This window comes from Chanodichthys erythropterus, chromosome 11, assembly GCF_024489055.1.
Source record: "Chanodichthys erythropterus isolate Z2021 chromosome 11, ASM2448905v1, whole genome shotgun sequence".
Classification (NCBI taxonomy): domain Eukaryota; kingdom Metazoa; phylum Chordata; class Actinopteri; order Cypriniformes; family Xenocyprididae; genus Chanodichthys; species Chanodichthys erythropterus.
Genome location: NC_090231.1, coordinates 55,840,389 through 55,856,766, shown reverse-complemented (window position 1 = coordinate 55,856,766; position 16,378 = coordinate 55,840,389). Strand labels below are relative to the sequence as shown.

The 16,378-nt window shown below is 44.6% G+C and overlaps 1 protein-coding gene across 1 annotated transcript in view; it reads left to right on the top strand.

Annotated features, from left to right (window-relative positions):
• The first annotated feature begins 336 nt into the window (after nucleotides 1-336).
• The window catches only part of tmem41b (transmembrane protein 41B), an 18,547-nt gene continuing 2,505 nt past the window's right edge, over nucleotides 337-16,378 (top strand). The window contains exons 1-7 of the mRNA XM_067400114.1: nucleotides 337-387; nucleotides 486-588; nucleotides 4,432-4,549; nucleotides 4,644-4,772; nucleotides 13,090-13,183; nucleotides 13,298-13,402; nucleotides 13,487-13,625. Coding sequence (XP_067256215.1) covers nucleotides 501-588; nucleotides 4,432-4,549; nucleotides 4,644-4,772; nucleotides 13,090-13,183; nucleotides 13,298-13,402; nucleotides 13,487-13,625 — 673 coding nt within the window. The 5' untranslated portion in view covers nucleotides 337-387; nucleotides 486-500. The remainder of the gene's footprint in view (nucleotides 388-485; nucleotides 589-4,431; nucleotides 4,550-4,643; nucleotides 4,773-13,089; nucleotides 13,184-13,297; nucleotides 13,403-13,486; nucleotides 13,626-16,378) is intronic.

The following is a 16,378-nucleotide window of genomic DNA, read 5'->3' as shown; positions in this document are numbered from 1 at the left end:
TATTCAATGGCTTTCAATGCAATGCTTTTTGTGGATATGTGTGTGTGAATGTGACTCACCCCTTCATTTATGTGTATGTATGATCTGCATTGTGTTTGATTTATTGATTTTTTTTTAATTTTTTTTTTATTGGACAAATAATTAAAAACAAAAAATCGCTCTGATTATTTCCCATTCATTTCCTATGGGTGCCCACATTTGTCCCAAAGGCCTGTTGAGGGTTCAGTAGTTACAGTGATATTGTTGCAGTAGTGGTTGTCATCCCTGTATTCATGGTGTTTCTGTTGACGCTAGGGGGCAGTAGCGCTCGAACAATGACGGTGTCATCTGAACTGAACTGCACCGAGGAAGAGGACGACAGTCACAGGTCACCGGTATCCTGAGAAAGTAGGAGGAGATTGCCGGCTGAAACCTCGCGTTTAGCTTTTTACTTTGACATATGATCTCAGTTAACATCTGAGATCTGCCTTCGTTATTTTCTTTAGTTGAAACAGATCATCATGGCCAAGAAGAGAGGCGGAAACCGTGAGCCCGAGAGCAGTCCTCTGGTCGAGCAGGAGCCGAGGCCCTCCAGCCACACTAATAAAGGTAATCATTCACACTGATATCGGTCTCACACAGTTATTATGTACGTTTTCCACGATTATTCAGAGTCGGGATAATTCATATATATGCTGAGAAACTGTTGTTAAACACGACTTACAAATATGATAGCTGGAACTTGAATATCTGGGACTAATATAAAATTAATATACTACAGTTCACCGATATTAATCGATTCTGTGTTATTTCTAATCTTAAAGTGTGTTTTACAAGGGAATAAATAAGAGCATGTACAACAAACTGAGATAGACTGTGAATGTCACTGTTTAGCGGATCAGATGTGTTGTGTAATACTCTGATGTGTTTGCTTTCATATTACTCATGCTTTAAGTCAGAGTTCAGCCTCTTAACTGATCAAAACTTCTCTTTTAATTTAATGCCACAAGAACAAGAGGTATTACATAGTCACATTATTACCAACATTAAATACTAGAGAGAAAGAAAGTACATTACATGTTTGTCAGCGTGTTTTTCCAAAAGGTTTATGTATAATTTAAAGTCACTTATAAAAAATATATATATATATATATATTATATATTTTTTTTGCAAAGAGACGCTTCTTTTTATGTATATGAATAAATAATTGCCTAATGAATTGTTTATTACATTCCAAAATGCTGTTCTGAAAATAAAGCACATCAAATACACATATTTTTTCATACACTCCAGTTATCTGTTAATATAGGTTTAAATAAATGATCAAACAAATGTAAAATTGTTTATTTCAACAGTCCACACGATTCACATGTATATTCATATGAAATATATCCAAAAACATGCTTAACTGGATAAATCCTAATTTTGTATATTATAGAATACTTATTTAATTTTGTTGTTGATTCAATAGATGTTAAACTGGCTGAAAAATTTGAAAGGGTCAGTTCACCCAAAAATGAAAATAATGTAATTTATTACTCACCCCCATGCCGTTCCACATCCGTAAGAACTTCGTTCATCTTCGGAACACAAATTAATATATTTTTGATGAAATCTGATGGCTCCGTGAGGCCTGCATAGCCAGCAATGACATTTCTTCTCTCAAGATCCATAAAGGTACTAAAACATATTTAAATCAGTTCATGTGAGTACAGTGGTTCAATATTAATATTATAAAGCGAAAACAAAATATTTATTAATATTCTAAAACAAAAATGACTTTTTACCAATATATAGTGATGGCTGATTTCAAAACACTGCTTCTTGCGTTATGAATCTTTTGTGTCGAATCATGATTCGGATCGTATGTCAAACCGCCAAACTGCTGAAATCACGTGACTTTGGCGCACCGAACCACTGATTCAACACAAAGATTCATAACGCTCTGAAGCTTCATGAAACATTGTTTTGAAATTACAATGTTAAATGTTAAAAAGTCGTTATTTAGTTTTTTTGGGGCACAATCTCCTTATAGTGGACTTCAATGGCCTCCAGACGGTTGATGGTTGTCAAAATTACAGTTTCAGTGCAGCTTCAAAGGGCTTTAAACGATACCAGACGAGGTATAAGGGTCTTATCTAGAGAAACGCCTTCCCTATTCTACTTACGGAAAAAGACAAAACTGGTGCCGCTTTCGTTCCTTAAGTAGCATAGGGAAGGCGTAGGACATACAGTGTAAAATAACCAATCATTTCTCTAGATAACCATACCGAACCGAAAGACACGTGTACGTTACACCACTAGTCTGAGTTGTTCTCACTGACCTAAGAATCTTATTTTTCAAGCATTTCCGATTCGTAATGATTTTGAGTGAACGGAGAGACTGATGTGATACCCTTTAATACTGAGCAGAAATACAACCCGATTACAAAAAAGTTGGTACACTGTACAAATTGTGAATAAAAACAGAATGCAATGATGTGGAAGTTTCAAATTTCAATATTTTATTCAGAATACAACATAGATGACATATCAAATGTTTAAACTGATATAATGTATTATTTTAAGGGAAAAATAAGTTGATTTGGCATCAACTCATTTAAAAAAAGTTGGGACAAGGCCATGTTTACCACTATGTGGCGTCCCCTCTTCTTTTTATAACAGTCTGCAAACATCTGGGGACTGAGGAGACAAGTTGCTCAAGTTTAGGAATAGGAATGTTGTCCCATTCTTGTCTAATACAGGCTTCTAGTTGCTCAACTGTCTTAAATCTTCTTTGTCGCATCTTCCTCTTTATGATGCACCAAATGTTTTCTACGGGTGAAAGATCTGGACTGCAGGCTGGCCATTTCAGTACCCGGATCCTCCTTCTACGCAGCCATGATGTTGTAACTGATGCAGTATGTGGCATTGTCATGTTGGAAAATGCAAGGTCTTCCCTGAAAGAGACGACGTCTGGATGGGAGCATATGTTGTTCTAGAACTTGGATATACCTTTCAGCATTGATGGTGCCTTTCCAGTTGTGTAAGCTGCCCATGCCACACGCACTCATGCAACCCCATACCATCAGAGATGCAGGCTTCTGAACTGAGCGCTGATAACAACTTGGGTTGTCCTTGTCCTCTTTAGTCCGGATGACATGGCGTCCCAGTTTTCCAAAAAGAAATTCAAATTTTGATTCGTCTGACCACAGAACAGTTTTCCACTTTGCCACAGTCCATTTTAAATGAGTCTTGGCCCAGAGAAAACGGCTGCGCTTCTGGATCATGTTTAGATATGGCTTCTTTTTTGACCTATAGAGTTTTAGCCGGCAACGGCGAATGGCACGGTGGATTGTGTTCACCGACTATGTTTTCTGGCAGTATTCCTGAGCCCATGTTGTGATTTCCATTACAGTAGCATTCCTGAATGTGATGCAGTGCCGTCTAAGGTCCCGAAGATCACGGTTTTGGTTTTCCGGCCTTGACCCTTACGCACAGAGATTGTTCCAGATTCTCTGAATCTTTGGATGATATTATGCACTGTAGATGATGATAACTTCAAACTCTTTGCAGTTTTTCTCTGAGAAACTCTTTCTGATATTGCTCCACTATTTTTCGCCGCAGCATTGGGGGAATTGGTGATCCTCTGCCCATCTTGACTTCTGAGAGACACTGCCACTCTGAGAGGCTCTTTTTATACCCAATCATGTTGCCAATTGACCTAATAAGTTGCAAATTGGCTCCAGCTGTTCCTTATATGTACATTTAACTTTTCTGACCTTTATTGCTACCTGTCCCAACTTTTTTTGGAATGTGTAGCTCTCATGAAATCCAAAATGAGCCAATATTTGGCATGACATTTCAAAATGTCCCACTTTCAACATTTGATATGATATCTATATTCTATTGTGAATAAAATATAAGTTCATGGGATTTGTAAATTATTGCGTTCCTTTTTTATTCACAGTTTGAACAGTGTCCATTTTTTGGAATCGGGTTTGTGTGAACAAATAAAACGTATTACTTGATAGTATAACAGGTTATTTTAAACACACATACAACAACAAAAATGATGAATTTAATAAAAAGCTTAATATTTAAATGTGAAAAACATTTTCAGCCTGATAATAATTGATTTTAAATTATTTTTATTTATATTTAATATATATTATAAATGTCAATGACTTGGGCAAGGATTAAGCCTGTAAACCACCTTGATCTTCCTCAGAAAGTTATTTTTGTAAACCAGTTTGGTGTCAATAATATTCACACTGCTCCTTTAAGATGATGTCACATTATCATGCTAATCATACTATCATATATTTGGCGTTCTCTAGCTCACCACATAGGACAGCTCTCACGGGTCTGAATCTCCCTGAGGACTATGAAGAAGTGATGCAAATGTATGCAACACATTGCAGAGATGATTTGAGAGGTTATTCATGATGTGTTTTGAATTATTCTCTAAGGAGCCCAGTCACCAGGAGGAGCCTCTGCACGCATGTCAATCCTCCTCCTCATCTCTATCTTTGCCTGTTCTGCTTGCGTCATGTATCTAGTGTTCAGAAATTTCCCAGAGCTGAGCGAGTAAGTCTGCCTCCCCTTCTGACTGTAGTTTTCTGTACTGAAGGAGTTTTTTATGGATGCTTTATGGTTTGATGCTTTTCTTAATGTCTTGCAGAGACGAGAGGGGAAAAATCAAAATTCCTAAGGACATGGATGATGCAAAGGCATTGGGCACAGTGCTGTCTAAATACAAGGACACATATTACACCCAAGTGCTTTTAGCATACTTTGCTACATATATCTTGTATCCTTTGTGCCATGAGTAATCTGGATTTTTCAAGGGACTGATTGAGAAAAAAACAAGCTGAAATTTGGGACTTGCAAATTTGGTAGTTGACTTTACATTTCACCTAGTGATCTACATTTTGAGAATTAATTGTTCATTTAATTCAGATCTTTCAGTAAATCAAATGAAAATATTTATTAATCGGACTGGTGATTAGAATAGCTTACAACTTAGAACAGTAGTTTAACCTCTAAAGGGGACCTATTATGCCCCTTTCACAAGATGTAAAATAAGTCTCTGGTGTCTCCAGAATGTGTCTGTGAAGTTTCAGCTCAGAATCCCCCACAGATCATTTATTATAGCTTGTCAAATTTGCCCCATTTGTGTGTGAGCGAAAACACGCTGTTTTTGTGTGTGTCCCTTTAAATGCAAATGAGCTGCTGCTCCCGCCCCCTTTCCAGAAGAGGGCGGAGCTTTAACAGCTCAACAACAACAAAGCTGGAGAATCTCACGCAGCCAAAATGAGGATTGTCAGTAACAGTGTTCAGCCTTACATTGTTCAAACCGGAGTCGACACTGATGGAGAGACTCAGGAAGAAGTTACAACTTTTAGAATGAAACTGGACGTTGCTGAATGGTTAGTGGATAAAGTTATGTAGTTGCTGTGGAGTTGATTCGACTCATCCACTAGCATGTGGCGTCATGTTAATCTTTTGTGCAAATCCAGCGTTGAATTGACCCTCGTTTGTGAAGCAGTCCGGCGTAAAATGACGCCACGTCAACAACACTCTACTACAACAACTCTTCCTCTTCTCTAAAGCAGCCCAACATGGCCACGCCCCCTTTGTTGTGTGTTCTCGGGGGCGGGGTTTATGTAAATTTTAGGGTTTGTGATGTCACTATTCCGGGAAGAAGCTTGTTGTAGTCGCTACCAGCCGTTTGTTATAGTCCTTTAAAAAGTGATTTCTGTAAAAGAAAATATCTCCCTTTGTGTTGAACTTTGAGCGTCGTAGCTTTGCAGATGTTGTTTATGCTCAAACAGCAACATTTCATGCTAACTAAATTTAAAAAAGTGAAATCATAATCAACCATCCCTTTAACAGGACATTCCAACACATTTCTGGTAATAGTTTACAATAAGGTTTATTAGTTAATGCATTAACTAACAATGAGCAATCAATTTGGGTCTCACTTTATTTTAAGGTGTCTTTGTTACATTGTAATTTTACATTTAAGTACTGAGTAATATTAATTAACTGCATGTACTTACTATAGAACTAGGTTGGTTTAGGGTTAGTTGCATGTAATTATGCATAATTTATAGTTATTACTATAGTAACTACATGTAACAAGGACACTGAAAATAAAGTGTTACTCAATTTGTTACAATATTTATTAATCTTTATTAACGTTAGTTAATAAAATACAACTGTTTGTTGGTAGTTCACTTAAGTTCTGGTCCATATATAATATTAAAAGACGGAGCTTTTGATTGTAATAATGTATTAGTAATGGAGTAACGTAATAAGTGATATAAATGTGAAAATAATATTAACTAAGATTAATAAATACTTTTAGAAGTATTTTTCATTGTTACTTCATGTTAACTAATGAAGCTAACTAATGTTAACAATTGGAACTTTATTATTCCAATTTTTAACTTTCCGAAATGTCTTTCCTCTAAAGGCCTCGATTTACTTCGAGAAATTGAAGAATGAACCAGTGTGATGTAATTTCGAACAAAATCAGGCCAAAACGAAGTTCGTTTGGTGTTTGTTTCTGGACTTTGAAACAGTTTGCTAAAGCAAACTTTCCAGAAAAGGCTGGTAAACACCTTCAAACTCCTATTGGTTCAATCATGGCGATTATGTAATAGGTGGGTGTGGCTCTCAGGCTCCGCCTTTATTGACATGGGTGTCTTCTCCAGTTCATTTCTTCTGTTCAGTCCCTCAAGGTCTGATGTCCGCGAGTAAAAACATGAACACAATGGTGAGCCGCTTTATAGTAGAAAAATTAAGTTGAAATTCTAATCAAAAGAGACTGTGGTTTTCATGTTTAATACTATAAAGCTGCTTGCACGCAGCACATATTTACATATTCATCTAAACGTCGCTCTCAGCTTTTTGGGCAGCGTTGGGATGTTCCCTAACAGTAAACCGCTGGTCACATATTTCTAACATCTTTTTACCCCTAAGCGAAGAACGGAAAAAAACTTTGGCATGAGTATATCAGGTCTTGAGACTTCAGTTGTAAGTGCATTATTGCACTCATTTTTTTGGTTTTCGATGGACGGGTCAAAATTATTTTGTGTGATAATCGACGCAATAGCACTCAACATCTTTACTAACAAGTTAGCTTAGACCCTGTTGGCAGAATAATGGCTTGGAGTATTTGTTATTCATGTTTGTTAGATTCAGTATCAGTTACAGTATGTAACGTACTCGGTTACTAACGTAACCTCGGTTCCCTGAGATACGGAACGAGTACTGCGTATGGGGAAAGGTCTCCCTTTTTCCCCGCTGCTGAAGCCTTTTTCAATAACGCAGTGTAACTGCACCGTCATTGGTTCACTCATAGACAAGTTGTTGAACCAATGGCGGCGCGGCATAGCTGCGCGGCCTATGGCGACAAAGCGCGCGAATATTCCCGCCGAAATGGGCGGGGTATAGGGCTATATAAGCAGGCGTTTCGCCATAGGATTTCAGTGTCAATCGACTGAAGCGACGACCCTGAGCCGCAGCCTCGTGGCACGGCAAGTGACGCAGTACTCGTTCCGTATCTCAGGGAACCGAGGTTACGTTAGTAACCGAGTACGTTCCCCTTTCGATACTTCACTCGTACTGCGTATGGGGAACGAATTCCAACCACGCCGTGCCACGGCTGGGAACGATATAGCTTGCATTTGGCCACCCAGAGGGGGGCAAAAAGGACAAGCGGAGGCAAAGCCTAACCGAACCCATGGTTACACTGAAGGAAGATACTTCCTATGGTGGCGTGAAGCGGGACCTGTTGGAAGCCGCTAATCACACCGACAGGACCCGAGCTTGTAAGGTCGGGACATCGAGGTGATAGAACCTGACAAAGGTGGACGGCGAAGACCAGCCGGCCGCCTCACAGATGTCTTGGATGGAAACTCCGTTGGACCAAGCCCACGAGGAAGCCATTCCTCTAGTGGAGTGGGCCCTGACTCCTATGGGGCAATTAGTGCCCAGTGAGGAGTAGCACAGGTTAATAGCATCCACTATCCAACGGGAAATGCGTTGTTTCGAGACCGGAGACCCTTTGGTGCGGCCGCCAAAACAAACAAAGAGCTGATCCGACAGTCTGAAAGACTGTGATCGTCTATGTAGGTCCTCAATGCCCTGACTGGGCAGTGTAGCTGCAGCTCTGGTTCGTCCGCCGAGGGAGGAAGAGCAGAGAGCGAGATGACCTGAGCTCTACACGGAGTTGAGAGCACTTTAGGGACGTAGCCATGCCTAGGTTTCAGAACGACCTTAGAGTCACCAGGCCCGACCCGAGGCATGCAGGGTTCACAGAGAGGGCCTGCAAATCGCCAACACGCTTTACCGATGCTAGTGCTAGTAGCAGAGCGGTTTTTAGTGTTAGGGGCCTGAGGTCGGCTGAACCCATTGGTTCAAATGGGGCTCCTTTCAAGGCCCTGAGGACCAACGAGAGGTCCCAGGAGGGAATAGTGAGAGGGCGAGGAGGATTCAAACGCCTAGCACCTCTCAAAAAACGGATCACGAGCCCGTTTCGTCCCACCGATTGGCCAGCAATAGGAGCGTGGAACGCTGCAATGGCTGCTACGTAAACCTTAAGCGTGGAAGGGGAGCGCCCCATTTCCAAGCGTTCTTGGAGGAAAGACAGTATGGAAGATACGTCACTCTCCACAGGGTCTATGTTGCGTGTTGAACACCAATCAACAAAGACTGACCACTTCTGGTCGTAGAGGCGCCTCGTAGATGGGGCTCTAGCCTGAGAAATGGTATTTAGGACGTCCTCGGGGAGGCTAGTCGGCTCCCATCGAGGGACCAGAGGTGCAGAGCCCAGAGCTGCGGCTGTGGGTGCCAGATTGTTCTGTTTGCCTGAGAGAGGAGGTCCCGTCTCAGGGGAATCGGCCACGGGGCTCTTAGAGAGAGCCTGAATAGCTCTGAGGACCAAACCTGGTTCCTCCAGAGCGGGGCCACCAGAAGGACTCTGTGCTGGTCTTCTCTGATACGCCTGATGACCTGGGGGATCAGTGCGATCGGAGGGAAAGCATAAAGGAGCGTGCTGGGCCATGTGTGGGCCAGAGCATCTACTTCCTTCGAGAAAAATGTTGGGCAATGAGAGTTGTCTTCTGAGGCGAAGAGGTCTACCTCTGCCTTCCCGAAGAACTCCCAGATCGTGAGGACCACTTGGGGGTGGAGCATCCACTCGCCGGAGGGGATGTTGCTCCGTGACAACATGTCCGCACCCAGATTGTTCCTGCCAGGAACATGAGTCGCTCTGAGCGACTGAAGCCTCGGAAGAGCCCATTCCAGCAGTCGTTTCGCCAGAGCGCATAAGCGGCTGGACGAAAGACCGCCTTGGTGGTTCAGGTATGACACCACCGTCATACTGTCTGACCGAACTAGAACATGACGTCCCGTCAAGTAAGCCTGAAAGAACTGAAGGGCTTTCATCACTGCTAGCATCTCTAGACAGTTGATGTGTAGATGGCTTTCCTCGTGGCTCCACGAGCCGAAGGCCGGTCTGCCCTCGCACACAGCGCCCCAGCCCAAGTTGGAGGCGTCTGTTGAGAGCACCGTCCTCCGTGAGACCGCCTGTAAGGGGACTCCGCGTTGGAACCATACTGGATCCATCCAAGGTCTCAGGGCTAGAAGACAGGCCCGATTGACCTTGAGACATAGGCGGCCGTGCCGCCATGCGCTGGGAGGAACCCGGAACTTCAACCAGTACTGAAGAGGCCGCATCCGAAGAAGGCCTAGCTGCAGCACCGGGGAGGCGGAAGCCATCAGCCCTAGCAGCCTATGTTAAAAATTCAGAGGGTGATAGGCTTTGTTCGTGACAGATGCCGTGAGCTGCTGAATTGCCCGGGCGCGCTCTGGCGAGACTACTGCCGTCATACGGACCGAGTCGAAAACTGCTCCCAGAAACGAAATTCGTTGAGTGGGGCATAGCGAGCTCTTGGCTAAGTTGACCCTGAGACCCAGGCATTGTAGATGGCTGAGGAGCACGGATCTGTGGCGTTCCAGCTCGTCTCGCGAACGGGCTAAGATGAGCCAGTCGTCGAGGTAATTCAGAACCCGGATTCCCATCTGTCTCAGAGGGGAAAGCGCTCGCGTCCATGCACTTGGTGAAAGTGCGGGAGCCAGAGACAGCCCGAAGGGCAGGACCGTATATTGGTATGCCACCCCTTCGTATGCGAATCTCAAGAATCGTCTGTGACGGGGGCTATCTGGATGTGAAAATACGCATCCTTCAGGTCCAGCGAGCAGAACCAGTCCTCGGGGCAAATGTGCGCGAGGATCTGCTTCAGCGTCAGCATTTTGAACTTCCGTCTCATGAGGGAGTGATTCAAAAGCCTGAGGTCTAGGATGGGTCTGAGACCGCCATCCTTTTTGGGGACCAGAAAGTAGCGGCTGTAAAAGCCTGTCTCGCTCTCTGACGGAGGAACCATTTCCACAGCTCCTTTTTCCAGCAACGACATGACTTCGGCCCGGAGGACATGAGCGTCGTCCGGATTGACCGATGTTTGAAGCACCCCGGCGAAGCGGGGGGGCCGTCGTGCAAACTGGAGCGAGTAGCCCTGGTTTACGATCCCCATGACCCATTCTGACACATCGGGGATGGCCTGCCAGGCCTCGGCCCGAGTGGCTAGGGGTTGAATAATGTTGGGTGACAGACCGCCGTTGAGAGGGTCGTACACCGCGAGGGGTGGAAGAGGAAATTTGCTCTTTTTGTGATGAGGTGGGGAAAAATTTGTCCGCCGTGAAAACGGCGTTTGGAGTGGGCGCAACAGGTGTGGGCCCAGCTGTCACTTGGAGTATGTTTCCCACGCCCGGAAATAAACGAGGCGGAGGGGAAATTACCCGTGGGAGCTTTTGGGGTGGTCCGGTCGTAACGGGACGGTCCCCCATCCTCTTCCTGTCCGACGAATCAGGACGACTTCGGAGGCACCGGGTCCAGCACAATCCTGGGCCGGTGTCCCTGGCGCCGGGAAGGGAGGGCGCTTCGCAGGCGCGAGCGCTGGCGATGCTCCTGGGGCGGCGCTGCCTGTGTTGCAGGTGGGGCTGGTTTGTTCTGCTGAGCCGGCGCAGTCCTGGGGCGGCTAGACGCAGAAGCGGAGCTGGAGCGCTTAGGCAAGAAATGCCTCATAGCCTGAGACGATTTCTGCGCGGCAGTAAAGCGCTCAGTGAAGCCATCCACTGCAGGCCCGAAGAGACCAGAAGGCGAGACCGGGGCGTCTAAGAAGGCCGTCTTGTCTAGGTCTTTGATCTCCGTTAGGTTGAGCCACAGGTGGCGCTCCAACACGACCAGGCTGGCCATGGAACGACCGATGGCCTGGGCCGTAGCCTTCGTAGCTCGCAGGGCAAGATCCGTGGCGCTGCGGAGATCTTTGAAGGCTGGCGCGTCGATTCCAGACTCATCCAGAGAGCGGAGGAGTTTGGCCTGGAATGCTTGAAATATGGCCATGGTGTGGAGCGCAGAGGCAGCTTGGCCCGCCGAGGTGTAAGCCCGTCCAGCCAGAGTAGAGGTGGTCCGACAGGGCTTGGAAGGAAGGGCCCTCTTCGTCTTCCAACCCACAGCCGCGGGAGGACAGAGGTGAGCAGCCACCGCTTCATCTAGGGGTGGCAAGCGCTCGTATCCCTTCTCCTCGGCGCCGGCGACGGCGGTGAGGGCGGAGCGGTGCGTAGTGTGGAGGCGGGCAGAGTAAGGAGCGCGCCACGACTTCGTCAGCTCTTCGTGGACCTCAGGAAAGAAGGGCGCTGAACGCTGGCGAGGTGCTTGGCGGCGGCCTGGCAGAAACCATTCGTCCAGGCGGCTGCGAGACGGCTCCTCTGGAGGGGCCCACTCGAGGTCCAGCTCTTCAACGGCTCTAGACAGGATGCGGAAGAGCTCGGCATCCATGCCCTGGCCATGCTCGATGGGTTCCAAGGGAGGCGGTGGAGCGGGGTCTTCCGGCTCGCCAGCCCATCCTTCCGCTTCGGAAGCCGCAAGAGACATGGAGTCGTCTTGTTCGTCGTCTGTTCCCCCGAATGAGACGAGGTCACTCGCTTCTGCGGAGGGACGCTGCTCAGGGCGAGAGAACAGAACTGGAGAGAGTTCCCTGGGAGGAGAGGGCGAGGCACGCGGGGGCTGGGCCGGCGTGAGCTCGCTCAACTCCTGGCGCTGAGTCGCTCTACCCCGCTGTCTTTCCCTCGCCGGACCGCGGGAGGAAGGAGACGGAGGGCGCGAGCGGCGAGATCGCCCTCAGTGAAGAAGGCGACCCGCGAGCGCAGGGAAGCGAGACTCATACACTCGCAGTGCGGGCATGAGTCTCCAGCGAGCGCGCCGTCTGCGTGGGGCTTGCCCAGGCAAGCGACACACTCGCTGTGTCCATCGTCGCCGTGCAGGGGGCCCTGCAAGTACCACATGAGTGGCGGGGCATCGTGAGACGCCGCGCTGCCGTGAAAACGGCAATTGGGTGGCTCTTTTAGAGCGGCGAGGGCCGCGGAAGCTCTTAAAGCGGTGAAAACCGCTGGAAATCGCTCTTTAGAGAGGCGTTTAAGCCGCGGATGAAGCTCTCAGGCGGCGCGCCGGATGGCGGCAGGGGACGCACAGGAAGCGGCCGGAAGCGGGAAGCGGGAGGCGGCGGCTCGGCGACGGCGCTAGAAGCTGCAGTCCGCGAGGGCGCCGGCGCTTTCTTCCACCGGCGAGTCCAGGCGAGTCCGCTGCGGGAGCCTCTTCAGACGGCGGCGAGAGCAGAAGGCGGCGAGCTTCTTCGGCTTCAGGCGGAGATCAGCGAAGAGAAGTAGATGTCGTCGCTGAAGGAGAAAACACTGAAATCCTATGGCGAAACGCCTGCTTATATAGCCCTATACCCCGCCCATTTCGGCGGGAATATTCGCGCGCTTTGTCGCCATAGGCCGCGCAGCTATGCCGCGCCGCCATTGGTTCAACAACTTGTCTATGAGTGAACCAATGACGGTGCAGTTACACTGCGTTATTGAAAAAGGCTTCAGCAGCGGGGAAAAAGGGAGACCTTTCCCCATACGCAGTACGAGTGAAGTATCGAAAGGGAACCGATTTGTCCCAGCCTGCTCTGTATTTATTCACTATTTAGTTAAGGCCTTAACTAAGCGTTACTCAGCCTTCAGACGTTTGCCATCCCAGGCTCCATATTCCTCAGTATACTGTCTGGTTATCTCTACCCTTTTCCTCTAGCTCTCTTCCTCGTCTGTCTGGTAAGTTCCTTGTTTGTATGCAAATTCCTTTCAAAATAGTCTGCCAAACTTTGTCTTAGTTTGAAAAGTTGACTGTTTGTTATGTAAATATGTTGTCTGTTTTATGCTTTACAGTGTTCAGGCCTCGGAGCGTCTTTCTGCTATATGCTATCTTATTTAGTCGGGAGGCCGATGGTCTACAAGTACCTCACAGAGAGAGCTCAGAAATGGTCTCAACAGGTGACATTTTCACATCATAAACTTTAATTTTTGCATGTAAATTGACTGGCTGTAATGTTGAGTCGATGTTTAATGTCATTGTAGGTGGACAAGCACAGAGAGCACCTCATTAATTACATCATTTTTTTGAGAATAACTCCCTTCCTTCCGAACTGGTTCATCAACATCACCTCACCGGTTATTAATGTACCTCTGGGGGTCTTCTTCCTGGGCACTTTTCTTGGTAAGATTAATCTTCGAACAAGATCACTTAAACAAAGAATGATTCAAAGTTGCACACATTTGTGTGGTGTTGCTGCATTTAAGATGCATTTGTCAAATGCAATTTTCTCATTATAAAGAGTATACGACATCAACTTTGGCCCATTTTGTTGGAGGAGAAAGAATGCAGAGTCGACTTGCAATCAAAATTGACCCTGTTTATTTTTTAAAGTCAAGAGCATTGGAAAATTGATGGTGTTTCAGGAATCTCCACAATCTACAGAACATGATCCAATTAAATGCCAATAGATAATATGTCCCTCCAAAATAGACGTGGAAATAAATCACATTAGTGAGGTAAAATGGCTTTTTAATGGCATCATGTTGACTTTAAGGGTGTGTTCACACTTGGCAGGTTTGGTTTGATTAAAACGAACTCTGGTGCGATTGCTCTCTTAGTGTGGTTCATTTGAATAATTGTGAACGCTGTCATCTGAACCCTGGTGCGCACCAAACAAGGCGGCCGAGACTGCTGAAAAGGTGGCTCTAGGACGGCTTCCAAGCGAACTCTGGTGCGGTTTGCCTGAAATATGAACACAATACAAACCAAAAACAGGATGTGATGTCACAAGATACAACCCTTAAAAGGACAGAATGCCCGAGCATACCTGTTTTCATATCAGTCGCGATGTTGCCCATTACAGTCCGGTACAGGCGTCTGAACCGCGTCCCCTTGCAGCAGATCTTTATTTGTGTGTGACGGAGGAATTTTTGCTGCTGTTTTGACTTCTTCACACATTTTATAAGCACCTCACAAGTTCTCAGCTGGTAAAAATACCGTCGTACAAGCGCATTTAGCCCAGCACACAGCATTGTTTAGGATGTTCTGTCAAAATATACATCATAAAAGCAGGGTTTTTGACTAAATGTATAATTTTTTCATTACACTTTGTTTCAATAGTCCACTTTAGATATTCTCCTAACTTTAAGTAACTTTGCAACTACATGTCAACTAACTCTCATTAGAGTATTAGTAGGCTGTTAGGTTAGGGAAAGGTGTTAGGGTTTGGGTTGGTAGAATAAGTTGACATCTAGTTGCAAAGTTACTTGTAGTCTGTTGTGGACTATCAAAAAAGTGTTACCCATTTTAATTTTTGGTCCAGAACCAAGAGAACCAAACTACAGGTGTGAACACACCCTAAATCTGCTAAAAGTACATTTTGTCAACTTGGATGCTCTTAAAACTGACAAATATGGATTTAAAAGCCAAATTATTTTCTTTTAAGCAACTTGGGAAGAAAATATAAGAATATTTTCAGACATAATTACTTACTTTTATTATGTTTTGCATCTGTATATATATTTAGGCATTTTAGATTGTACACCATATTCCAGTTAATTTACTATGCTGATCATTTTTTGATTGCGATGATCACTATTTTTGTACCATTCCGATAAAGTACAAAAAACAAAACAAAACAAAAAACAAATTAAAAACTTGCAGTTTTTCCATGTAAAATAACAGAAGACCACCAGAGAGTAGAGCGGCACAATTCTGGATACATTGAGAATCACGTTTGTTTTTTTTGTTTTTTTTTCAAACAGCGATCGCGACTCTCCCATGATTCTCAACAGACAACAATAACAAAATGTTAACTGCTTCAGTCTATTTAAAATATTTAATTGATCCGAATGAATTATTTTAAAAACATTTAGAATGAATGATTCAATGACTCACTCATAAATACTTCACCTTGTTTCATTACAAGATGAATCAGGGTTTTTGAAGGAGTCTCTTAAATGAATGATTCAATGACATACATTTTAAAGTCACTTGTTGCCACCTACTGGTGTAACGATGTAATCAATACAATCGTCATTTGAAGCGTCATTACTTTCAAAAGTTGATTTGCTCTATTTTGTTCACTACCGTAGACATCAGTGTTTATATCCGAACTATAAACTTTTATCCCAATACTTACACTGCCCTCCAAAAGTTTGAAAACAACCCTGGCAAAGTGTGGTTTTGGACGATATCAGCATAAATCCTTATCATTTTTTGGTGCAAGTACATTACAGTAACTTGGTATTATCATTGAAGACCAGCAATAATAATTTTCATTTTGATTACATAATAATTGCAATATATACATGTCAAAGTCAGACATGCCCCTTTGCCAGCTGTGATGCCTGGTTATTGGTTTAAACTTGGCCCAAGATTTTTGGGTCAGCACACCTTAATAGTTTCAACAATTGATTGCCAATTAAGTTTAGAGTACAATGAACCAATCAGAACCCACTTTAGGTCAGATAGCTGCTAATGGTGGATATTTTGATGAAACAAAAATTTATGCTTTTTTCTATGTATAAACTGTTTATATAATAAAATGTTTTCGTAGTTTGTGTAGTCCCTTATAAGTGCAAAATATCACAAATTAAAAACGATTCATGCTTATACTGTCCAAAACCCCACTTTTCTAGGGCGTTTCCAAACTTTTGAAGGGCAGTGTCTGTGATAATATGAATATTTGTAGCACAGAAATAATGAAACTGTGTGGTTGAAAATACTGAAGCTGTTTCATACCTAAACATGACAACGGCTCTCTCTGGATCAGCGTCAGCGCCAACACAGATTTGAATGTTCCGCTGTGATTTTGTCAAAGGTTTAATAGACACAAGAGAATCATTATCGTTTAGGAGTAAGTTTGCATGGGTGTTTGAATCAAGATCTTTTAATGATTAATCGTCCAGCTCTACCAGAGAGTTTTATCACTT